This window comes from Camarhynchus parvulus, chromosome 11 (genome assembly GCF_901933205.1).
Source record: "Camarhynchus parvulus chromosome 11, STF_HiC, whole genome shotgun sequence".
NCBI classification, from domain to species: Eukaryota; Metazoa; Chordata; class Aves; order Passeriformes; family Thraupidae; genus Camarhynchus; species Camarhynchus parvulus.
The window spans coordinates 59,654-85,899 of record NC_044581.1 but is presented as its reverse complement, the minus strand read 5'-3'; the positions used below and the strand labels follow the sequence as shown (position 1 = coordinate 85,899).

General features: G+C 46.3%; 2 protein-coding genes across 2 annotated transcripts in view; both read left to right on the top strand.

The window, feature by feature from the left end:
* CHST4 (carbohydrate sulfotransferase 4) overlaps window positions 1-25,111 on the top strand; it is a 28,812-nt gene extending 3,701 nt beyond the window's left edge. Inside the window, exon 3 of the mRNA XM_030955975.1 lies at window positions 23,165-25,111. Coding sequence (XP_030811835.1) covers window positions 23,165-24,356 — 1,192 coding nt within the window. The 3' untranslated portion in view covers window positions 24,357-25,111. The remainder of the gene's footprint in view (window positions 1-23,164) is intronic.
* On the top strand, window positions 2,247-11,865 carry TAT (tyrosine aminotransferase). Its single transcript, XM_030955974.1, has 12 exons — window positions 2,247-2,363; window positions 3,976-4,218; window positions 4,398-4,502; window positions 5,263-5,330; window positions 5,711-5,869; window positions 6,038-6,176; window positions 6,694-6,746; window positions 7,103-7,255; window positions 8,154-8,282; window positions 8,725-8,808; window positions 10,357-10,455; window positions 11,193-11,865. The coding sequence occupies exons 2-12, from the start codon at window positions 3,984-3,986 to the stop codon at window positions 11,334-11,336; spliced, it is 1,368 nt and encodes a 455-aa protein (XP_030811834.1). The 5' UTR covers window positions 2,247-2,363; window positions 3,976-3,983; the 3' UTR covers window positions 11,337-11,865.
* Window positions 25,112-26,246: the final 1,135 nt, after the last annotated feature.

Genomic DNA, 26,246 nt, shown 5'->3' with positions numbered 1-26,246 from the left:
AGCCTTGGTACCAGAGAAAGGCAGTACCATAAAAAATGCTGAAGTTCTCACTAGTTTCTCCTTCCAGTGGGAAGAGATAAAAATCAATTGCTCAAGCTACACAAGAAAGAGGGAGCTGAAGAGGTATGCACAAGATACCTGTCATGTTGACCTGCTCGGACAGAGAAGCAAACTACAGAGGGTGGAGACAAGTGAATGGGGTGGGGTGTTAGTGGGGAGCCTAGGGGCCTGACAGTGCAGAGAGACGGCAGCCTTGCTGGCAGAAATGCATCCTGCAGGGTATGGCTGTCCTCTTTCACCACACCATAGAAGGATCGCTTGGCCATATTTCTAGAATACTAATTGCTGAGTTGTGTGTTCATGCTTTTGTCCTGTGAAACACTGCACAACAAGGGGTGTGAGGATAAGGGCTGCATACCCCATGTGAAAGCATCTGGAGGAAGACTGGAGTCATTCAGTGGGAGGAGAAGGGCCTTGTAATAGCAGGAGAAACCCACAGATGCCGTTGTACACTTCTCTCCTCACCCTGCTTCTCACCAGGTTGTCAACATTATGTAACTGAGCCTCCTATGTCTCCAGAGCCACATTTTTCCCCACCTTGGCAACAGACTTCCACTGTGGCCTTCCCTGAACCCCACTGCTGTGTGCAGTATGATGGGTAGGGCTCCAGTTGCGTCACTTTGGGGATTGTTGCTAGGCAGAACATACCGCATCGTCCTTGAGGCTTCCCAATGCCGTGTTTAACCCTGCCAGGGTTGCATGGCAAGAGATGGGGTCAGATGAGGGAAGTGAGAAAATAACCCATAGGTGCTTGGAGAGGGCCTGCATAAACTTCCAAAGGTTACTCATGTCAGGTTTCAGTCAAAAGAAGAGAGAAATTGTGCAGCCCTCAGCAGAAGACCGTCCAAACAGCTTCAATACAAGATGTTGCTCTGTGAAAGGGTTTTGAAAGATGCTATTCCTTGTCCAAAGGCTTTGGGGCTAGTTGCAATGAGAAGTCTGCCCTCCAGTCTGGGGCTAAGGATCCTGGCTAGACCTGCTGAGCACACTCCACCGCCTTCCAACCTGTCTGCAGCCCTGAACCCTTGGCCCTCATTGTGGCCTCAGAAGTGCCCATTGCAATACTGTGGTCAACAGCAGGTCATGGCTCCCCAGCAGTGTCAGCCCAGCTACAGCACTGAGGGAAGGGGCTATTCATGTCACCTGGGGAGCTGCAGCCTTACTGATGGTTGTGTAGTGAGCATGGGTTGAATGCAAGGTCCTTTGTCCTCCATCTCGGGTACAGGTATAAACAGGTAAAATTCACAGTGACCACTGGCCTCTGCAATGAAGGCATTAGCAGTCTGTTTGCTCGAAGGTTGGCAAGTCCCTCTTGTCCCTGAGCAACTCTTCAGTCTCTGGCCATTTGCTGCCATGGCAATAAGGGAAGACTTGGAGCAGCCCTTGAAAGGCAGGAAGGATGCAGATGTCTCTCATTTATCCTAGCCATGGAGGAATTGAGGCAGGAAGCCATAGGTTCACATCACTTAGCAAAAAATGGCCTTCTCGAATGGTATCATCTGTGGTTTGCAATACCATCAAAGAGGGAAGAATTGCATAATTTCTGCTGGCTGCCAGAATTATGGGTTTACTTGGGTCTTGCAGCAGCCAAAAAAAACCCAAAAAACCAAACCAAGCCAAAAAAAAAAAAAAAAAAAAAAAAAAAAAAAAAAAAAGCAAACCTCCAAACCAATGACAACTTGAGCTTACTTTAATCCTTCAGGTCCTGATGCCTCCAAAGCACTGGCTAGGGAAATGCTTTCCTCCCTTTAGTTTATTGAGGAAGATGCCTCCCAATTGTAATCAATTGTAATGAAGCCCCAAATTGGTGTTTGTCAGCTGGTGAACTGGGATTCCAGAAAGTCTTAGGTCAGGACAGACTGATGGCATCCTCAAGCTTTACAGTCCATCAATCCACTCTCAGTGAATTACAAGGTGCTAGTGCTGGAATACCTGGACTCTGCAGATTTGCCTCCAGCTGTGTTTGTAGACTGAGGAAAGTGGTGACAGAGGATGGCAGCCTAGGCATGCCAGGAAGCCAAGCTGTGTCCTTAGGCTGCCCCCAGAAAGAGTTAATGCAGAGCCATGTTCCAGGTGTTTGAAGTGACTACAATTGCAAAGGGGAGGAGAGGCCTTTTTTGGGTGGGGAGAGCAGCCCTCTCTGTGGGCCAATGGCTAAATGATTCAGTCTCAACGCCCAGTTTTGGGGATTATTTCATGGGCAAAAATTCACAGGACTTTCCTCTCAAGGGGATTTGTCCTGGATGAAAACTAGGGACTGGACCCCCAGGCTTGTTGGTGTCTCCCTGTCTGTGCTGTAGAAGGTAAGGTGTTGTGTTCTGGTGCCTTGCTTCTTTCAGGTGGGTAATAGGGAGTTCTTCCCTGGCTGCCTGCACTGAAGGTATCTATTGTGTCTGTGTCTACAGCTCCCCTTTTTAGAAGAACTATGTTGCAGGGTGGTGTAAGGGCTCTGCTAGGATAGACTGTGTATTTGGGACACAGCCCAGCTGTTGAATTGAGATACATACTTCATTTCTAGACTCAGTTTTTTGTGCAGCCCTGCTGTATATTTCTTCAGCTGACTTTCTTCTGGTGGAAAGGAAATGCAGAAGGTTTCAGCAGAAAAGCTGAAGTCTTGCTTTGTGACCCTGTTAGATCAGCCTGGGTTGCTATAAATGGCCTAATAATGCATTGCTGGTAGAGTAACTGCAGCAGCATGAGGCATCTCTAGGTGCAAACTTCACTGAAACAGTGAGAAATTTGTTGAGATAGTAAATCCTGTCTGAACCAGGTAACACTACAATCCTCCTGGCTCAGTCTCTACATCAAGGAAGGGGAAGCTGTGCTGTATCTGTGAGTGTGGGGCTATGCAACTACCATCAGGAAAGGGCCACTGTTTACTGACTTGCTTTTCAGTGGAGCAGAGAAATAGGACAGAATAGGAAGCATAAGCAGTTTGTGGCAGGATTACAAGGTAGTGTGCCAGTATTAGCAAGAACAGACTTTGTGGCTCAGGAGGTCTGCCTCTTCTGTGCCCTATCCCTAAGCTGCAGGTGGAAATCCCTGAATCATCAGTTTGTAAGTTAGGCTTTTTCTGCCTGATCTAGCTTGTGTTCTGGGTATAACATGCTGGGATGTGTAAATCAATTTTGTGTCCGTTTTTGGGCCTTAGAGGCTGCTGTTCCTCTGCTGTGCCTTGCTTTTTACTCGGGTTGAACTATAGACTCTTTGGGGCAGTGCTGCCTCCTGGATTTCCCTCTTGGCCATACCAGTCTTGCTCCATTTCCTAAGCATTGCCTTTTACTCTAGGCTCTCTGGGCTGGGCTGTTCTCTGCTGACAGAAGTAAGTGTCTAACCTCTATCCCGCCACTGCCCAGTGCATCCTGATAACATTGAAGAAGAACTACCTTCTTGGCATCTGATATTTGATTTGTAGTGCTGCATTTCTGTCTGTAGACTGGAGGAACATACTGCATATGAACACACATAGTGGGCCAGCCCTTGTGTTTGCAGGTTGAGATGTACAAGTTGATAGCTGGGGGGAGAAAGTGGGTGACCTAGTCCTTCTGTCAGTGGACTATTGAATCTGCAGTCAAGCAGTGACTACAACATGCTGCTAATTCTTGGCTTCTGGCTTTAGTGGGGCTTTTTCCTCCTCAGTGCAGGAGGTCCATGCTAGGCAGGGGTGCAGCTAACACACAGAAGTGCCTTAATCTTTCCCACTGTATTGCTCTCTCACTTATGCATGGGGTTTCACTACATCCTGGCACCAAATAGGGCCCTGCTTGCTGCTGCTGCTTTGTCCATAGGCAGTAAGTAGTGTCTACAGCTTTTGGAAGTTTTACTTGTGGGCTACATCCCTAAATGCATCCCCAAACAAGATTCCTTGTTTGACTTGTGTTAACTAAGCCCAGGAAATTCACTTTGCACTGACAGCTCTCAGGATGGACTCGTACCTGATCCAAGTGAATGGCCACGGAGATCATGCCCCTGTGCTAGATGTTCATCTCAAGAGCACTGGGAACACCATATCACCAGGGAAGGTGAAGGGTCGGAAGCCAAGATGGGCTGTCAGGGCTTCTGAAATGTCAAAGAAAACTTTCAATCCCATCCGAGCCATTGTAGACAGCATGAAGGTGGAACCCAACCCAAAGAAAGCCATGATCTCCTTATCCTTAGGTGAGCATAGTCCTGTGGCTGAAGCCTCCAGGTATTTGGATCAACTGTGTGGCTGACAGATGACAGGGCTTTGAAGCACAAAGTTTGTGTGAACACCAAGGGATAGGTCAGACAACCACACAGCTCTGTGCCTGTCACAGATCAGCGAGAACTTTACTGTTTTTTCGATCTTTGAAAAGGAGACCCGACGGTCTTTGGAAACCTTCCCACAAATGATGAGGTCACACGGGCTGTGAAGGAGGTTTTGGACTCAGGACAGTACAATGGTTATGCTCCATCTGTTGGTAAGTTGACAAAGCTCATCCTGTGAGAGTTGGATGAAGTCGTATGCCAGGTCCTACCCCACAGCAGGTATATGGAGCCCACAGACATCTTTCCGTTAGCACCCTGCAGTTGTCCTCACCAACATTACGTGAACACACAGGTATGTGTATCCCCCAGATACACCTGTGTGCTCTCTCTTGTGTGGGCTGTTTGAGGCCCGGAGATCCTGCAGAAGCTGTTTGCTGCCCCAGCCATTGGGGCAGACAGAATGTCAAGAACCTAGAAGACCTTGGGTACTGTGTGTCCCTGCCATGGTTTATAGCCAAGCTCCTTTCTGATCTGCCTTAACCAGGAGTTCTCTTGAGCTCCCTGACTTCACTGACACCATGAGCCTTGTTTGAAGTTAGTGCCAAAAGCATGCACAGAGCATAGATCTGGCATAGAGTGGCATCACTAAACAATTGAAGCCATGACTCGGCGTCCTTCTGGCTCTCTGGCTACCTTCCACTCTGCTCCTGTCACTTCTGTCCCTGGGACATACTGGGGTCAGAGTTTGCCTCCCTGCCCAAGGTTTGTCCCTGCTCTTGGCCATCCTGGCCCAGCCTTGGGGCTGCGTGGTGCTTGGCCTGAGGTAGGACAGTCTCTGCCACCAAATGGGCTTTCCCCAGCTGGGCAGCAGCTGTCAGCCTTGTACTGGTAAGAAGAAAGAAACAGTACTGGTAACAAGAAGGAAAGAATCTGTAAAAACCTCCTTTCCATGTCTGACTCGTCTTTCCTCAGGATACCAGTCCTGCCGAGAAGCTGTGGCTGCATACTACAACTGCCCGGAGGCACCACTGAAGGCCCAGGTACTGGTGCCCAGCCAAGGCACTCCCACTGCAGTGCAGACAGGGTGCTGCTGCCTGCAGACCATGGGGCATGGGGGCCCTACCCCAGTTCTCCCTGCCTGCCCAGTTATGGGACTAAAGGCTAGTCAAATCACCTTGTCCCAAGGTGGCCTCCTGCTGCTCTCATCCCTTCCTGGAGCCTTCACCTCCACCCTCCCCAGGAGGAGGTTTTTCTTTTCACCAGCTGAAGTTTCCCTGCTTTCAGTCAGGCCCTGGCACTGTCTTTTTTGGCTGAGAAGCTTTCCCTGGCCGAGCTGAGCCTGGATGTTATGTCACTCCTGTGTGTCCAGAGTACTTCAGAGTGGTTGTGCTTCCCACTGACTTCTCTGTGCTCTTTGCAGGATGTCATCTTAACAAGTGGCTGCAGCCAGGCCATAGAGCTTGCCTTGGCAGTGCTGGCCAACCCAGGCCAGAACATTCTGGTGCCACGGCCTGGCTTCTCCCTCTACAAGACTCTGGCGTTGTCTTTGGGGATAGAGGTCAAACTCTATAATCTCTTGGTAAGTAGTGGCAGGCCTGGAAGGGGCAGCCCTGACGTTTCTCCTCTCAGAAATACCCTGGCTCTGCCTGGGAAGTGGCAGAGTAACCCTGGGTGCCCTGGCACACCTGACCTTGTGTAGCAAATCCAGTTCCTCAGCTTTTGCTTCCCTTTCTCTTCACTTCACTAGCCAGAGCAGGCCTGGGAAATTGATTTGGAGCACTTGGAGTCTTTGGTGGATGAGAAAACAGCTTGCCTCATTGTGAACAACCCATCAAACCCCTGTGGCTCTGTGTTCAGCAAGAGCCACCTCCAGGAGATCCTGGCAGGTGAGCCTGCCTGTGTGTTTCTGGGGCCTGGGGCATGGTTGCAGTGTAGTGTCTGCCCCCATTGCTCATGTCTCAGTCACTGCAGCACCATGGCCAAAGGCTTTGCTTCTGACTGACTCCACCTCAGGAATGAGGGCCTGCTCAGTGTAGAGGTGCTGTCTTATGTAGGCAAGAACATGCAGACCATGTGTCTTCCTCAAGAGCTCTGTGTGACTTGGACTGCTCATTTCTCCCCTCTGGCTCTGCACTGGGAGTGTTCACAGGAGCCCTGTGCTTCCTTGTCCTGTCAGGGAGGGCTGTGCTGCCAATCCCCGCCAACTGGAGCACAACTAGGCTCAGTCAGGGCAGGGATCGCCAGTGGTCAGGCTCTCCAAATGAACAGTCTGTAGGAGGAAGATAGGGACCGTGTGCCCTGAGACAGAGCTTCCCTCAGAGCTCTGCCAGGCTTTGCAGCAAAGGGCAAGTCTGTTCCCGTGGAGGATGCAGGTGGCCAGGCTGAATGCCCTCTCTTCCACAGTGGCATCAAGACAGTGTGTGCCCATCCTGGCTGATGAGATCTACGGAGACATGGTGAGCATCCCCTGCAGTCCTTTCCACTCACAATGCTGCCTGTCCCTTTTGATGTACTAATCCTTGGCCTTGGCAGCCAGGTCTCTAAAGGCGAGGGACAGCTCCACTTCCCTGGGCCTGGGTTCGTGCCTGGAGCTCCCAGTCCTTTGGGGCACAGTCCTAAGGGAACCTCTCATGTCCAGCTCCCTTCCACTTCCCAAACAGCTTTCTTTTATGCCTGTGCACTTACCATGTTCATACTTTGAAGCTGGAAGTTTTCACCATCGGTTTCCCATTGCTTCCCTGCATCCCTTCTTGCTAAGCCTCATGCTCACAGTAGGAGGCAGGGACAGCCCTAACACAGTCTCTGGTCATAGGTATTCGCTGACTGCAAGTATGAACCCATTGCAACTCTCAGCGCCAGTGTGCCAGTCTTGTCCTGCGGTGGCTTGGCAAAGAGATGGCTAGTCCCTGGCTGGCGGATGGGCTGGATCCTAATTCATGACAGGAGAGACATCTTTGGTAATGAGGTGAGAACCAGTGTGTTGCTGTCATGGCAACAGACTCGCAGAGTCTTCAGTATGTGGATCACCAGGTCTTTAACTGATACAGGCAGGTACTTTTGCTCTCATGTAGATGTCACCCAGTCGTGCTTACCTGCTTTTCTGCCCCTCTTTCATGTCCCTTCCTTACTCCATCTGCTCCCAGACATGGTCTTCTACCCACATCTACACTGTAACTCATTCTGTGTCTCTGCTGCTCATTAATATATGCCTTGTCCTTTTTCTGTGCTTCTAACTTCTCAGACAGCTCCAGTGTGCACTGAAAGTATTGCATGGCTTATCAGGCATGTGGAGTCCATGTGTGGTGTCTATGTGCTCTTACATGGTTTCTCTTAAAAGTAAGAACAAAGCACTTTGCAGTGCTGCCAGTACTTTATCTGGCTATTTTTCAGCAGTGTTACAAGGACAACCATCTACTGCAGTGACCTTTCCACCTAGAAGGCTCTCTGCAGAGGAAGAGGGAGAAGAGAGGACCAAATGAGTGAGCAGAAAAGCTAATATTGATTGTCCTTACCTGGCTTTGAAAGTGTGGATTGTGGGCACAAACCAAAGGGAAATGCAAAGTTGTATTTGGAACAGCTCTGGCTTTATTTGTATTATCTATATTCCAGCCTGGTTTGAGTCAGATTGGGAAGCTCCAAAAGTTGTCTCTGTTGGCATTTCAATCTGCAATGGAGGAACAGAGAATGACACTGTAAATAGTCTGCTAAACCTGGCGTATAGTCAAACAAATGTTCTTTAGTACTTTGTATGCTCACTGAAGAGAAGGGTGTGAACAGCTGTAGAAATACAGGAAGTGAGCCTTGGAGCTGTTCCTTTCCTTTAGGGAAGCATCATCTAAGCTGCAAAAACTATGTTTTCTCAGATCAGGGACGGCCTTGTAAGACTGAGTCAGAGGATCCTAGGACCCTGTACAATTGTCCAAGGAGCACTGGAGCGTATCTTGCACCGAACACCACCTGAGTTCTATCACAACACCCTAAGCATCCTCAAGGTAAACAGGCTGTTATAGATCAAGAAGGACTGTTCACAAATTGTTTGATGAACTAGAGAGAAAGGACTCCCTCCATTCTTCCTCTCCTCCTCCCCACTTGGAGGTGTAGTTTTGTCTGTGATTAGGATGACCCAACAGATCAAATTCTGGCAGGAGACATTGTAAATGGGCAGAAATAATGACTGTGGTAACGTCCAGGCAGCCTATCTCTGCAGCTGTAGCTGCTGACTCAGGGGATGGAGTTTGGCATTGACTTTCTGAGCTCAGCTCAGTAACACCTGCTGCACTCAAGGCCATGATCTCCCATACTGTTTGCATTTGTTGTCCCTTTATTTGCAGTAGGCAAATCTGTTCATAGTCCCAGTCCAGAGTTTGGCTTCCAATCATTGACCTGTTTTCTGGAATTTCTCCTGTTTTGAAATTTCTCCTTCTTGCTTTTCAGTCTAATGCTGACGTTTGTTATGCTGCCTTATCAGCTATCCCTGGCCTTCAGCCTGTCAGGCCTGCTGGAGCCATGTACCTGATGGTAAGTGAGGATTGCCAACACTCCCACTAGGCCTGGTTGCCAGAGCTAGTCAGTGTTTCAGATTGGTACTTGCCACCAGGTCTCCGTTACTGTGCATTTTCAAATTGCCCTGTGCGGTAAATGCATCCCTTGGTCACCTTAGAAGGCCAGGATATGCTGTTAACTGCTTACAGAGCAGAGGCCAGTGCACTTAACCCACTTGCTTCTGCACAGAACTCCATGACTTTTCAAGACAAGGCTGTTTCACCTGGATATGAAGCCTGCTGGCAATTGGAAGCCCCTATTATAAAACAAGGCAGAATATCATACCTCCTGTAGAAGATGAAGCCTTCTTCATACTAGCATGCCTGTCTTCTGCCTCTGGTGTTGCCTTTTCTTCTGCCTTTTCCTATGCCTGTTTGCTTTAAAGTTTATAATGTGCTAAAATTTCCTTTTTCATGTCATCAAGCTCAATTGAGAAATTTATGACACTTTGACACATTTGAAATTTTTTTCCTTTTATTTTGTTCTGTTTCCTAATGTCTCCAGCTTTCATTCACTCTTAAAATGTGGACTCAGAACTGGACAATACTGCAGTATATGTCTCACTCATTTCTATAGAAAAATCCTTATCACTTGACCCTGTTTCAAATTTTACTCAGAGCTACACAGGTCGTTTTGCTTATGCTTGTTAGGTAGAGGCACAGCTCTAAGATTCTTTCGCATTTATTGTATTTCTGCAGTTGCTGGCCGTCTATTTCTAATTAAATCACGTGTTTATTTTTATTTTCTACTAGCTCTTTCAGAACTTATGTATGCAAAGTATCTCTTAAATTACCTGTTTAAGAATATTTTCATGAGATTTTAAAAATCTTCTTTGGTTGTAAAGGTCAGTCTGGATGAGGCCCTGAACAAGCTGATCTAGTGGGTGGCAGCCATGCCCGTAGTGGAAGCATTGAACTAAATGAGCTTTAAGGTCCCTTCTAATCCAAACCATTCTGACGCTATAAACAAATGGCCAGAATAGCACTGTCTTTATGTGAGACGGACAGCCGCCTTTTTTCCAAATACAAAAAAGAAATATTTATTGAAGATTTTACCATTTTCATGTCATTTTACTAATTCCATCATCCTACAAGGATTTATTTTGTTCATAATATTCTAGACCTTGCTATATTTCTTTTTATTTTAAACCAAAGCATTAGGGTTTTTTCTTTCATGACAGGATTATTAATGCATATTGAGTTCTCTACCAAGCTTTGTCTCTATCTTATTTATTCCTTTTCACTTCTAATTGGTTACCATGTCTTTTCTGTCAGGTGCTTTTTTATTGAAGCAGCATTTAACTGAAATTCCATCTTTAGGTAGTTAATGAAGGCTTTTTCAGAAGCCCAGGTTTTGGGTTTTTTATATGTTTCTCTCTTGCATCCCAGGCAGCCCAAATCATAAGCAAAAATTGAGGGCAGACAGTTGCTCTTGACTGGGAAGTCACTGGGCCATATGTGTAAACAAGGACACTGTAGATAGTTGTGGTGCCCTTGATTGCCATGTTACATCCCTCTGCTGCAGGTTGAGATAGAGATGGAGCATTTTCCGGAGTTTGAAAATGATGTGGAGTTCACTGAGCGACTCATCTCGGAGCAGTCTGTGTTCTGCTTGCCAGCCACGGTGAGCCTAACACTGAGAGCCCCAAAGAGCTGCAAGGTCAAAGCAGGGTGGAAGAAACTGTAGGGGTTTGCATCCCTGAGCTCTGAGGACAGGCTGGGAGTTGTGTATGCAAGTGTCCATAGTAATGTAATAGTGTGTAGGAGCTGGCTGTCAGCTCCCCGTGCTATGTGTGGCAGTCTCTGGCTCACTAACAGCCCTCAGCCAGGCTGCCAGGATCTTCCCAACTCCAGAGTTGCCCAGTATTTCTCAGCCTGGCAGAGCTGTATCCCTGAAATTCATATACCCCACAACTTCCTTGCTGAAGGTGCTCCCTCAGAGGAGTGCTCCCACCTGTGTTCCTTTCCTCAGTCTGTTTCCAGTCCCTCACCCCTCCAGACATAGGGAAGGCTGAGAACATCTGTGCCTTGCATTCACTTCCAACACTGAATATGGACAGGGCCTTAAATATTCTCCAGCCCTCTCCTTTGCTAACTCCTTTCAGCCCATTCCCTGCGCAGTCTAGTCTGCACAGTTCACACAAAGTCCTCTGGCCTGTCACCCTCACAGCATCATGTCTACACAGATGGAGATGGGAGATTTGCTTGGAACAGGAAAAACTGTCTAAGGCAGCAAGAACCAAGCCCTCCTCTTCTACACTGATTGTATTCATGTGCTGATGCAGCTCATGGTGCCAAGGCAGGGCTCTAAAACTGGCACTATCCCAGGTAATCTGCCAGCTTCATCTTTTCTCATTTCAGTGCTTTGAATACCCAAACTTCTTCCGTGTAGTGACCACCGTGCCTGAGGAGATGATCTTGGAGGCCTGCAGTCGCATTCAGGAGTTCTGTGAGATGCACTACCAGGGTGCTGAGGGGGCCCAGGATCTGGAGTGTGACAAGTAGCTACAGCTGGCCCCCTGCCTCTGTCAGGCTAGACCTTGTATGAGGCAGCAGCTGGGCAGGCAAGGCTGCTTCCAGCCAGCCCCATCTCTCCCTGCCTGTAAGCAGCCACTGTCCTGCTGCTTCACTTTTTGTGCTCCACAGACTCCTCAGCATTATGGAAAGAGGAAGACACTTCTCTGTCCTCCTCCACTAGAGCTTGCACATCCTCTTGCTTCCAGTCCCCCATGTCTCTGTAGACTCAGCATCTGTGCCCTGTGTTGGTCTGTACTACCTGTGAACCAGCTGCAAGCAGGGGCAAAAGGTTGTTCCTGGGTTGGGCCCTGTGGCAAGGGCCCTCTTGGCCTGTGGCTCCTGTGTTGGCCACACTTCCCCTTGGGGACAGGAGAAGGCTGCTGTCCTGGAGGATAAGAGAAAAGTACCCACCTCTCACTTCCCTGTGTTACCTTAGGAGCCAGAGCTCTTTATACTGAGCCCTTTGCGTGATAAAGGGAGTAAGTTATTGTAACTTTTTTATTAATAAAAATTCTGACGTGGCAGTCCTGCACTGTCCTACTGTTGCGCTAGGTTAGGCTTGGTCATTGTGTGGGTCACCTTTGCTCACCTCATGGTATTGCAGTGCACCAGGCATGTGCCTGCGTGCCCAGGGCCATCCTGTGTGCCAGCGGGGATATGGTGAGAGTGATTCAGACCCCCAAAGAAACCCACCAACCCTGAGAGCAGGATGGGCCCTGAAAGCTTGACACCAACTGGAAACAGCTCCTCCTGCCCTGATGATGTTGGCAGCTTGCTGTGGCAGCCTGTCCACTCCCCACAGAACAGTCATGTCTGCACCTTCTCCTTGGCCCTCACAGCCTCCCCCAGTGTGGACCCCAGCAGAACAGTGAGTGCTGTGCTTGCTGCTGCAGGGAGGCAGCTGTCCCCAGGACTGGAGCCAGCCGTGCCTAAATACTCAAGGCTTGGCATGCCTTTCCTGCTGTAGTGGTGAATCATGGGGTGGCACCCCATGGCTCATACTATGTGTGGTGTTTGTGACATGCCAGTGGTACCAGGGTTACTGATTGCTGAATACGTCAGCTCCATAAAGTAATAAGGAACTGGTGGCCTGTTGTCTGTTTATTCAGTGGAAATGGGAGGAGATGATAATGCCCATTGCAACATGTGTTCTGGTCAGATGTTCAGGTGAGATGTTCCATTTCTGGAACTATCAGAGGGGCAACTTGTGGAGTGACTTACATTGCCACCTGCAGCTCTGTTCATGTGTCCTCCCGCAGGGTTGGGATCCACAGGTCAACCCTGCCTCCCCAGTGACAGGAGCTGGCTCTAGATTACACCTGGCCAGGCCTGCCAGGTTCCATAATGGTCTCTTTGTCTCCCCTTACCTTGCCCAGTACAAAATCTGCGTACCAGTACTCCATTAGAGGGGAGGGCTAAATGAGAAAGATAGCAGTGTATGGAAAAGTCTTTGACATGTCAGCTGAGTGTCCATGCTACATCTTTTCCTTTCACAGAAAGCAATCCCAGAACAAAAAGAGAGGGAAGCTGGGGCTATGAGTGAATGGTACACAGCTTCAGAGATTTCATGCCATTAGACCTTCAAATAGAGCTGAATAACCAGAACTGCTTAAGAAAAGACATTGACAAGTAACAAGCAGGGTGATGTATGAAGGGTCTGTTGGACCAGGAGACCGTTACAGCATGATGTTGCTGCATTGTTATGCCATCTTGAACCTACTACAGCTTTCATGTACCATCTGCTTCCTTCAGCTCTTCTCCATGTACCTTAGGTTCTGTGGCTTTAATCCCCATTACTAATAAACAGATCCTGGTTTTAGAGAAAGCTGATCCTTTGAGATCACTCTTCCTTCAGGAACCCCTTTTCTTTCAGAAAAAAAGAGATGACTGTTAATATGCAAATATTCTACAATAATTAATACAATCCTGTTTCTTTTTGACCCAGCCACATTTGACTGAGAAGGCTGAGAGAGCAAGAGACATAGGCATATATATATATCTCATAAATCTCAGGATATCTTTATTTCTCAAAGCCACATCCTCCATTGTCATCTTTTGTAAACATATCCTTCTGACCACACCTAGTTTTCCTGAGGCAATAGCAAACTAGCATTAAACCACAAATGTGCTAGTATCATTTTTCAGGTATTATACTCAGAGATGCTTTGCGTCACAGTGTGGGCGTAGGTTAGAGCACCCTGCCAGCCATACAAACTAAGTTTGTAGCCATACATAGCCTAAGTTGGAGTTTGGAGGTACTCTGTGCCAAAGGAAACCCCTGCAGCATTGAGACCAAGGAAGAAGTCAAGACAGATCTCAAGCTGCTCTTCAGAGATGCTCAGACAAGATCTGCAGAGCTTTAGCAGAGCTGCCCCAGTGGCCTTATAACTGATTGTGGGAAAATAAAGGAAGATTGGCAAGGAAGATTGTAAATAGACTCAAGTGTCTTGCAGGTGAAGTGTAGAAAACCACATATACTAATTGTTGTTTAGTCTTGTGTGTTTAGTAAGTGGTACATCTGTCTTTATATAACACAGGCCTGTGCTAGACTTAGAACCACCCTATTGAACATGCTTGACATTCCTGCTTTGCTGTGGTAAAGATCAAATCTCAATGGTAAACTGTGCCTGCAATAATCCCTGATATACATGTGAAAACAGCAGGTTTGGTGATCCTTGAGCATGGACTAGACTCCACAGTGCTGGCATCCCTGTTTATGTGACTCTGCCTGGGTCCTGCTTTGAGGATTCCCTGGTTGGTGAGGTAATGGAAATAAATTTACTGTGCATTTCATCTGTGTTTTTGTGGTTGTTACTGCATGCTGCCTGTGCCGGCTCACACACCCATCCACAGCCATCCTCCCTGTCTTAGCTGGGGAGCAGCAGTGCTATACCCTGGCACAGGCTTGCATTGTGTGTCTGCCCTTTTCTGTGCTGTCTGGGCTGGCCATGTTTAGGATTAGGCTGATTTACTTCAGATATGGGGACCTAGGCAAGGAGGCAGCCTCATGCCTAGGCCTCTCTTTGGGAAATGAAGGAACTTCTCACCTTTAAGTGTACTAGTCCTCAGCTTCCAAAGGGCCTGGTAGTAGGTTCAACCCTGACAGGGAAACTGGTGCTGCAGGCAAGCTGGGATAAATTGCACCTGCCATCAATGAGATCATCAGTTCCCCCAGGTGTTTTAGGAATCTCAGTGTAGCCAGTGTAGGCACAGGCCTCACCCACTCCCTCTTCCAGTAGCCCTGACTGCCTTCAGCTGGTCTGTAGACCAAAGGGAAGGTCCCTGAGGGTCTTCCTCTCTTGGGGCCATGGCCTTTGGCTGCAAGAGCCTGTCTACGCTAGCCTTCTCTCTACCATCATGTAGCCGTGCTGTACACCAGCAGTGGGAAGACGTGGTTTTCTCTGATTTGGACCAAGGATGGTTCCAAGGGAGCAGTCTGGGAGATGATTGTGGAGGCCCTGGTGAATCAGAGCCCAGCCTTTCCAGGAGCTCAGGTAGGGCCTGAGCAGTGCGTGGCAGTGGAACCCCAAGGGGAGGCCTTCAGCCTCGGTCCCCAGCACTGGGGAGAGCCTCCTGAAGGGCAGAAGCACTGGAATCTTCCTCATGGTTTGGCTGTCTGGCATGGGCTCTTACAGTGCTGGGAGCCCAGATCAATACCAGCCCTTTGCTTTGTCATATATTGTCTTTGTTTTCCTTATTTGTCTTGGGTCAGTGTTCCCTGAAGCTTTGCCAAAGCAAAGAGGTGTTGTCAATAGGTCTGAATGAGTTATTTCCTGGATACCTGACAGAAATAGTTGGTGCTAGCATAGGGTCTTCTGCACTCCAGCGCATTGCATGGGCTATGCATGCTTTAGGTCTGCTTGTTGCTGTTGTTTCTCTCCACTCTAAACTAGCTGTTCTGCTCCCCCTTCAGTTCCTGTACTGATTTCCACTTTTAGACTGCCTATGTACATAAAGAAGGCAGAAGCTGACCAGTGAAATTAATTCAAAAGTTGAATATATCTATTTTTTTCTTACTATTTTTCCCATTTCCGTAATGTGTTGGTAAAGTATTATGTGACCTCCTTCTTTCTCTCATGTTTTCTCATTTTCCTGTTTCCCCACCACTTGATATTAGAGTGCTGTATTACAATGAAGGCAAGAAATGATACTGCAAATGTGCAAGGGCGAGAGAGGGAGAAGGTCAGCCACTATCCTTGCTCTTGCCTGATACAACTTTGGGTTCTTGTATGCCAATTCAGACAAGTCTATTTATCTCAGACTGCCTCTGAATAAAAATATAACTTTAAACCTTACTTCAAACACAAGAAAAAAGCCACAGGCACATCAGCCTGTCCTTGCTGCCATATAGGACACCATATCAGTCATTTGTCTCATTTTTCCTCGTTCTGGAAGGCATACGGGGCAACATCTGCTCTAGCTCAGAAAGAACTTGCTCTGACTGGAATTTAACATAGGCATTGCACCTCTGCTCCTATGCATTCTCGAGCTTCTCTCGCTGCTGCATTCTTTCCATCCTCTATGAATGATGACTTCTAAAGCAACCAGGGTGACTGTATACAGCATCCCTACCAAAAAAGAGTCTTTTCTGAAAGCAGAATTCCGTTCTGTTGCCTTCATCCCATTGAAAGTAATGAGCAATTGACATAGAGACTTTTTTTTTTGTAGATTACTGTCAAGTTTGTTTACTGCAAGGAGCAGTAAACAAACTGCTTTTGAACTGTGCATTTCAAAACACAATACAGCAGTACTCAAATCCACTGATCAGCACAGGAGACCATGCATGGCCCTTGTGTGAACAGCGACATTGCAGCTTTGTGTCATACTCAGTGACATTGCAGAGCCATAAATTTTCATTTTCCTCTACAGCTTCAGAAGTGTAAGCTAGAAAACAACTGAAATCCCTCTGCTTTGATAGGGAAACATTCACCAATGCATAATCACAGCATTGACTCTTACAGCAGCTCCCCAGCATCATACCTTTGAAATGCAGAAAATGTGAACTTATCCCATCACACACCTGAAAGTGATAGAGATTTTGGCACCATGATTACCACGAGCTGCTTTACATATCAGCCTGGTATGAGTTGTGTTCTTCAGGGCATATAACAGCAGATATTAAAAACTTTTATAGGTTGAAGCCTATAAATAGGGAGAAATTACTCCTGTGTCTTGATTTTAAAAATTGTGATTATACCAAATACAGTTTTTATTGCAGGTCCATGGCAGAGGAAAGTAGTTCTCACAACATGCAGCTAAATGTACCTATATTGCCAGGAAATCCTGTTGCTGCCAAAAGTATCTTAATTTCAAAACAAGACTGGAAAAGTGAATAGAAAAATGTCTAGGTGATATAAAATGCAAAGACAAGCTTGATCTGAATTGATTTTAGACAGCTTCTGTCTACTGACGGACATCGCTCTCCACTCTTGTCACAGCCAAAAGAAAGAAACAGGATCTTCCAGGGCATCACTCACTAGCTTATTTTTAACATCTGCATTCAGAGAGGTGAACTGTGTACTCCAGATCCCTGGCTTCAGGGAGGAAGTGTTTTTCTTGTTCTCTTCCCTAGGCATCTCCTCTAGATGATGGCGGAAGACAGGGCATGGGGTTAGTCAAACCTTAGAGCTGATCAGGTTCCACTGCCATAGGTATGCCTGGTTCTCTTATCAGCTGTCAAAAACGTGCTCTCAGGTAGGGAGGCATCTCCAGTGTAAGCACTGTGGAGTTAGTCTACACCATCTGCATTACTCCTCAGCCTACTTCTGTTGCTTCTGCACTGGGTCAGGTGTGATCTGTTTATGCATGCTTGGGAGCACAGTACATGTTTCTTACTTCTTCAGGGTGTAAGAAATACAAAGTGTGATTGCGTGGGCAGTTCACAGAGATCACTAGTCTCTGAGTCCACAGAGTGAGGGTAGAAAATAGAAATGTGTCATTCCCTGGACATACTGCAACAGGCCTTTGTTTTTCCTGTGCTGAGGAGCCCAGAGCTGGATGCAGTATTCCAGGTGGGATCTTGCCAGAACAGAATAGAGGAGAAGAATCTCCTCCTTCATCCTGCAGCCCATGCTGTTGGTGACACACAGCCCAGAACATGACTGGTTTCTGGGCTGTTAGCACACATGGCTGGCTCATGTGAAGCTTCTTGTCCACCAACACCTCCAAAGTCCTTCTTCTTAGAGCTGATATCAGTCCATTTTCCAGATGGCCTGTATTTGTGCTTGGGATTACTCCAACTCTGTACACTTCTGCTTTGCATCATAATGCTTTTGAGTCAGACATATGGGGAGCATGTTGTTTTCAGGAGCCAGAGGTTTCCTCCTTCAAGTGTCACAATGTGCAGATCTCAGGAAACACAGTGTGCCAGACTAGTTTGTCCTCCCAAATCTCAAATCCAAGGAAGAGCATATTCTTCTCCTCTGTGCAACTGCTCATACTACAGAGGATGCCCTGTGGAAAGCCCAGACAAATAACTGGGACATGGCATATATACAGGTAGAAAAATCTGTTCAACCCTTTGACAAGATGACTGCACAGTAGTATTCAGTGCTGTCATAAAGCCTACATATTGATGCCAAGGGATCAGCATTTCTTAAGCAAACTACATACAGCTGGAGCAGAAGTTTCGATTCATCTTTGTTCATGCAACTGTTAGACAGGGAGAAATAATCCTTCAAGAAGAGCCACTCAAGTGATGTGGTCTTTACAAAGGTTTTCTAACACCTAATGACATGCAGGTAAATCCCGTGTGTCAGTGCAGAGCATGGGAACACATAGCAGAAGTCCAGATTGCACCGAACATTGCATGGTCCTCCACAGGGCCCTACCTGGATCACTGCCATCTTCTCACCTTGTTTCCCAGCCCAGGATTAGCAGGGCTTGACCATCTGTGTTTGCAATGCAACAAGTGAAAGAGAACATGACCTGCCCCATTCAGATTGTTCCTCCTGCTGGAAGCACCAGCCTTGCCCAGATTTTTTCTTTTGCCGTCTCCTATACTCCACTTGCCCTGAAGCAGCAGTGAGGTCATTGGGAGCACAAAGAGGACACCATTAAGAGGTCTAGATGTCTCCAGACTGTGTGACAGAATCTATGAGATCTGGAATAGGAATGACCCAAAGCAACTGTCCCTGTGTGTAAGTATTTCTCTTGAGCCCAGTGCTGCCCTGTTTCACTACGTTACCTGGCACAGTCCCGTTGCAACTCCAGCGCCCTTGTGAATCATTAACAGGCCAAGTCCAGCTGCTCCTTTCACAGCTTCTCCTTTCACACAGTTTTCTTTCCCAGCCCCCAAATGTTTAATTCAAGTAAGGTACAGAGAAGAGTAAAAAAATTTTATGTGAATCTGCATCTGCTGACATGACAAGCAGCCAGAGCAATAGTAGGAAAGTATGCCGTATCTCTGCACTCATGGTGGGCAAGCTGGTCCTCTTTGCAACTTGTTTGTCCTTTACTCTGACATGCTACAGACATCCCTGTTCCTGCTCTTACAGGCAGCAGTCTTTTTTGGGGCTTGTAATAGGAGTTTAAAGTATCTCTCAGTCTCCTTCATGAACTTTCTGGCCCTGTTCCTTTACTACCAGCACCTGGTCATTCACACCCCTGCAAGAAACTGCCATTTCCGTACCTTTTGCTTAGTGCAGGGTGGAGTTCTGCAGTTTAAGGCTGGTCAAAGTAGGCGGGCAGTATAGAGCAGTCAGTCTTAGAGCTGGGATGTACACGAAGAGGACAGGAAGAGGCAGGCACAGGTGTAGGTAGGAGCTAAGTACACGTGTATGTGAGATCCCAGCATGAAGACAGGGTGCCTGTGCATGAATGCACTGTTGTTTGTGTGACTGCCTGGAGGCGTGTGTACCACAGCAGTGAACGTGTGTGAGGGCAACTTTGCTTGAATCAGGTCTGGTGGTGCTTCACAAGGATTTAAGGTGAGATTTTCAACCATTTCTTGGTATCCAGTGTAGATGCTCTTGATGCCAGCAGATTGTGACAATTTTCTGCAGACAGAAGCTGTGGGTCTGGCTTAGAGGGTAGTTTCTGCTTCTCCAGACAGTCTTCTTAGTGTCCTTGCTCAGCTTCTCCCACTAGTGACAGTCATGCCAGCTGCTCACCCCTGAATGAGCAGACAACTTCTAATTCTGCAGAAACGGACCAGGCCAAATTGAAGCAGCATTTGAAAAAACCTGTGAGCAGCCATCAGTGCCATCAAAGACCAGTGACAGGAGCTTCTCTGGTGCCAATCCTCTTAGCTATACTGGGGCTGCTACAGCAGTGGGGAACCTGTACATGTCTGGAGAACTCCCTCAGACTGGCAGAGCACTCAACATTGGTTTGCACAGCACAAGGTGGTTTTGGGCCATAACTGTCTCACACCTGCCAGACACATGCACTTGTTCAATAAATTCCCTGTAATCTGGGAATATGGTGCCTAATGCTAAGTGCTTCTCATGGCTACATTTCCCTTGGGCTGCTTGCTGCTTTCTTTAACACTTGCTCTTTGCCAGGATCAAGCTTTTCCAAGGTCCCTATGTGTTTCTAGAAAAGCCTAAGTCTCTGCTTTTTTTTTTTTTTTTGTTGGTTGTTTTTTTTAGTTGTTGGGTTTTTTTTTTTTTTTTTTTTTGTTTTGTTTTGTTTTGTTTTGTTTTGAAACAAGCTGCTCAGGCAGTATTTTAATACCTTTGCTGTGGAAGACACTAACATGTTGACACTGGATTGTTGTACTTTTCGATAGTTTCTATATTGCATTTATTGTGCCCTGAGATTCTTCCACTTCTTTCTGCTCTCAGCCAAATCTTGGCTCTTCTCTGTTAGCACACACACTGCTAACAGTGTGCTTTTCTTGTTCTGCAGCTGAGATTGTCTCAATTATTCTGGGCTGATCTTTACTTGCCAGCTCTGTGAGAGCTTCATATTTTCACTTTTGCAATATGAAATTAATTCTATCACTGGTGACTGTGGATGTTTGCTGTAGAGAAAATGTAGTTAAGCTTAAGACCTTAGTTTAGAAACATCCTAGCTCCCATGATTGAGAAATACAGTGGTGAAAAATAAGGTTATATAATTAGTATGTCTCTCATATTAGGGAATGTATGATAGATAGTATAGTATGATGCTGTTCTTTTATTCCTCTTCATCAGGCACAGAATTAATTTCAGTCCTACTCTCTGTGGAACAGACTTGTGATGGCAACAATTATCACTACTTCTTATATGAGTGAAGAAGCTGTTGAAAGTGTGGTCTCACATGAGGTCATCTGCTGCTTTCTATCAAAAGCACTCACTTTGTCAAATATCTAAAACATCCAGCTATCCCACCCTGGGATGAAAGTATCCTCTTGTTCCCTGAAAAAAACCTGATTTAATTCTCATACTCGAGCAAGTCACATGTAGCTTTCCAAAGAAACAAGTATTTCTGTGGTTTTAAATCTGCCTGGGCATCTACCTTCATGCCATTGTTCATGTCTGCTCAACAGAATTTTTCTCAATTAACAGCTTCTGGCTATATTCCAGGAACTCTGTCAGGAGTTAGAATAACAATATTAATGGTGCCAGATGGAAGTGATATCATCAAAGTTCATTTGGAAGCCAGGACTTTTGGTAAACACTGCTTGTATTCATTTGGAAGGAAGAAACTGATATATCGGTTATTTTTACAACAGTCTTTGTTTGCAGCTCTTCCTAAGGTTGATCCAAATAGCAACCTGATTCAGCTCCTTATCAGACCTGAACACTACAGGCCATTTGTGTAACCAAAAAAAAATCAGAGGGCTTCTTGTCCAGGAGACAGGAATGATGTGGTCCCTCTCTAAATGCACAGCTCCATCCTTGCCAGACATTACTAAAGTAAAATTCATATTGTGGTAGCACCTGTTGGCAACAACCAAACTTACCCATCGGGATGGGTATTTTCCTTACTCTGAGAAATTATAATTGCTGCCTTATAAACCCTAAGCTCATCACAAATGCACAGCAGGTTACTAAGATAAAAAAGCCAATTTATGTATGTATGTTGGAGGCACAGATTAGTACTGCTCATCATTGGTTAGCAGCAGTGACTGTATGTGAAAATCTAAAACATCAGTACTAGAGGAACTGAAATCATGGGAGGAGGCACCCCTGTGCAAATTAGTCTGAAAGCTTTGCTGCAGAGGACAATTGAGGCAGGGCATAAGGAGGAGGTTAGGGAAACTTTGGGTACATTCAAAATTACTGTGGACCCAGATGGCATGGCAAGCATGTAGTCGGGAGGCAATGTCTGCTTTGCAGCTGAGTTATTTTATACCTCTGCTGCTTGAGTAGGGGGGCTGCTGCTCGGCATGGGAATAGCTGCTTGGGTCTCATGCAATATGGACGGCACAAAAGGAGTGTACGAAGCTGTAAGGGCCTGGGCTCGGATGCTGCTCTGTATGGGATTAACATCTTGCCCTAAAAGCCCTGCTCTCTCTGTCCTGTCTTGCTGTGCATCCCCCAGAAGGACTGACCACGACTAGGAAACAGAAAAATTTTTTCAGTTTTAGTTCACCTTAGAAAATACAAAGCAGCTGCACTAGCAAGAGAGGTCTGTCTCCACTGTGGTACAGCTAAAGTGACAAACCTGGCAGATGGTGCTGGAGAGCACTCCATGCTGCCTGGGCTTCAGTGCTGCACAAGGAGCCTGTCCCCAGGGGCAGCCCATGCTGCAGATACCCAACCTGTATTTGAGGCACAGTCAGGCACTGCTGGGCAACAGAAGGAGAGCACACAAGACAGGAGTAATAGGCAAAGTGTCCTTTAATGTATTTAAAAAAAAATTAATTCATTCATTCTGCCTCAAATCCCATCTTCAGTGGTGTATTTCCTCCAGATTACTGTGCCAGTTGATATTCAGGCTGTGAATTCTTTCTGTGGTATTTTCATGCCATGTCCCCAATGGCATGGACGTTTTTGACACTTTCCAGTAATTCAGTTCATCCTCCACAGGCAGAAGAGAAGTTTAGTGTATGAAACAAGGACCCAGCTTTGGGCAGACCTTTGAGTTCAACTAGCACATTCTTTTGTATGTCTTCTCATAAAAGACCAATAGGATGAGTGGGCTTGGAGGGAGGGACAGCAAGTGACAGTCTTTAAAAAGGAGTTAGGCTAAGAAGGGGGTTAGTGGGGCCGGTAAGCAGTTAAACCTGCCTACACAAAAATGGGTCTTTCTAGCAAAATTGCCTGTCTGGAGGAGATACTGTTCTTGGATTTATTACAGTGCCAAGCTTCTTCCTTTGGTAACAATAAATGTGTGGTGACAATAAATGTTTCCTGAAATTTCAAAAGGAGTATAATCAAAACAAAAGGAAACCTACATTGTATGTTTACAGCATTTTGGCATAAAAATAATTGTAAATATTAGTCAGAATAAGGTGTTTAAAAGTAAAATGTGGAACTGTTGAATTCCGAACACCTCAGCAAAAAGGGAAGGTTTGCATTTTTCCTTCATAAAAATTGCCAGGATCATTTGCAGGGATTATGCACATGAAGTACACATTTGTCTGTACCGACTTCAGTGCACTCAGCTGGCTGTTAAACTTTGATAAAAGTACAGACAAGCTTTTCACTATCTTCTAAGACTAAATTAGAATGGCTTCCTAACAGTGGTTTTGCTGCAGACAACCTTCAGCACTGCAGTACTTATGTCCTCTGCAAAGACACCTTGTGTGGTGGTTGTCACAGTGTCACTAGTAGTGTGGCAGCTTTCCAAAATCTTGTGCCTGCAGAGGGATGCACAGGAGCCTGATGCACCGCATCTTGCCTTTTTCATCATCTTGTGATGCTGAACTTCCTCTGTCTCTGCAGGTCCCTTGCAATCATGGTGAAGTCTAGAAGAATGCCGGTGCTCCTGATTCTGGTAGTTCTGTCCTTCCTTCTTATCCACTTCCTACCCTGCAGCAACAATGCCCATATGGAAGAAAAACCTTCTCCTGTCCACATCCTCATTCTCTCCTCCTGGCGGTCAGGATCCTCCTTCACTGGACAAATCTTCAGCCAGCACCCCAGTGTCTTCTACCTGATGGAGCCTGCATGGCACGTGTGGGTTAAGATGTACCAGAACAGTGCCAAAGTCTTACACATGGCAGTGCGGGACTTAGTCAGGTCGGTCTTTCTGTGTGATATGTCTGTGTTTGATGCTTACATGTCTAGCCAGAAGAAAAAGTCTGATTTATTTCAGTGGGAGACAAGCCGAGCCTTGTGCTCCCCACCTGCCTGTGACTCATTCAGTCGCAGTGACATAATCACTGCAGGCAATTGCAAAACCATCTGTGGCAAGTACCCATTCAGCAAGGTGGAGGAAGCTTGTAAAACCTATAGCCATGTTGCCATCAAGGAAGTTAGGTTCTTTGACCTGAAAGTTCTCTATCCCCTTCTCACTGATCCATCCCTGAACCTCAAAATCATTCACTTGGTACGTGATCCTCGGGCTGTGTTCAGGTCCCGAGAGAATACAAAGGCAGACCTGAAACGTGACAGTAACATTGTTGTGGGGTCTCAGAAGACAAAGGGAGAAATGGGGCCCTACAACACAATGCAGGTAATCTGCAAAAGCCACGTTGAGATATACAAGGCAGGAAGTCAGACTGCTCCAAGCTTCCTGAAAGACCGGTATCTGCTGGTTCGCTATGAAGACATTGTCAGAGACCCCCTAGCAAGGGCTGCTCAGATGTACAGGTTTGCAGAACTCCACTTCACACCAGAGCTTCAGAAGTGGGTCCACAACATCACCCATGGAAAAGGTCATGGAGCACAGGCCTTTGATATTGGGTCGAGAGATGCACTGAGAGTATCCCAGGCCTGGAGAAAGACACTTCCCTTCCAGAAAATAGAAAAAGTGCAAAATGTGTGCAAAGATGCAATGGATTTGCTGGGCTACCGGCTTGTTCAGTCTGAAGAAGAGCAGAAAAATATGTCTCTGGATCTTTTGTTTGCCCAGAACTCCTCTGAGTATCAAATTTTGAAGGCAGAAAAGCTGGTCTCTGCATCTACTTTCTGAAGGCTGTAAAGTGCTAAACTATTCACTAGAGACAAGGAGGACAGAGGTGCAGGCGTAGAAGTGTAGGAGCGTGCATGGATGCAAGAACAAGTGGTACAAGAACCCTGACTACATTCAGGAGAGCTCTCAGCAGCACAGGGTCACTTTCCAAGACCCCTGGAGCTACAGCCACAATGGAGGCTAAAGGAATGCAAGTTTGTTTTCCAAATTAATTATGTTTAGGTTGGAGCACACAGAATGCCAAAGGAGTAGGATGTAGCGGTAAGGGGTGACCTGGTTTCAAAGAATACAGCACGGCAACCCAACTCCCTCATGGGTCACTCGGGCCAGTGACACACGCAGACACCAATGTGGTGGACGGTCAAAGGCCTTTAATGTTACAGTTCAGGGGGTTTTATAGATAGGGCTTCTCTACGTCAGGAAGGGGGTCGTACGATGCTTAGCAAGCAGTGGAAAGTTACTGGTATTTCTATGTTAGAGGGGGTACAAGTTTGGCTACATTCCAAGGGTGATTGTTATCGGGGACAGAGGGGGGAGAGAGGTTTCTGCATCTCCACGTGACATCCCGATATCTTGCGAAACGCCTGTCCCTGCCTGCTACAGTAGGACCAGATGGCAGAAGCTCAAACTCTCCACAAACCACAGCTGAAGACTAGAGAAACCACATGGAGCAATTGCACTGCCAAGGAGGAGGAAATATAAAAGGAAGCTGAATAAAGAAAATATTGCTTGACATGCTGCCATGCAGGATATGTAGTGCCAGAAAAGATGCAAGGATGACCAGACATTTGGTTTCTGGAAAGATGTTGGGCTTTGGTTTGATTTTGTGTTGGGTTTTTTTGTTTTGTGGGTTTTGGTTGTTTTTGTGTTTGTTTTTTTTTGTGTTTTCTTTTTTGTTTTTTTTATGGTTGCATTTTCAAGTCCAGTTTTCCTTTTGCTCCATTTGTGTGCCTGAGTATCTAGCCTTGGTGGCAAAGGTGGGGAAATGTTTGTGTTCACTTACTGTATAATGGGAAAATGGAATAAACCAGCTATTGCTGAAAATAAAAACTCCTGGGTTTTCATGTGGGAAACCATTTCTGTGATTATGTGAATCCATTTACTTTTTAGCTGAAATAATTTTGTCTTCTAGCTTTCAAACCCAAGAACAGTTGTTTTCCTGGGAATTCCCACAGTCCACATGGGTGGCAGAAGAATTCATGCTAAGGTTGAGATCCTAAAGACAAGGTAAAGACATGGATTTCATTGGCATAAATACCAAAACTGACAAGACAGGTTAATGGGAGTGGATTGAAGAAACCAAGAGAAGATCAGGAAGTTCTCCTATTGAAATATTTGGTGAGAGTATTTCTAGTCTTGGAGCACAAAAAAATAAATTTAATGGACTATGCCATTCTCCACTGCCTCCATTGGAGATGCCATTCTCCCACCTCCAATGGGAATATATAGTTCAAACCTGAACAACAGAACTGTTTTCACCTGGTTTTAAGTGTTCCAGAAGACAAGGAGAAAAACTTGCTACCAGATTTGGGGAGGAGTGAAATGCCTACAGATCCCTATTTCTGAATATCCTTTTTCATGTGTAAACTGCAGAGTCCCTTTAACACAGAACATTCACTACCTTAGCAACACGGGTATCTGTATTCCTAGAGCTAAACCCCTAATCCCTGAAAAGGGCGGGATATTGTATTATGGAAATAATAGTCCTATTACTAGGGATCGTGTTGAAGGACAAAATCCATGCTGAGCAGGCAGCACTGGCCTCATGGTAGTAAGTTCACTGAAAGCAAGGTGTCCTGGGTTGACTATATGATGCTTTTATCCCCAAATCGTCTCATTGGTTTATGCTGAATAATAATAAGTTTTGCACCTTTAAGACTTGTTGCAGAG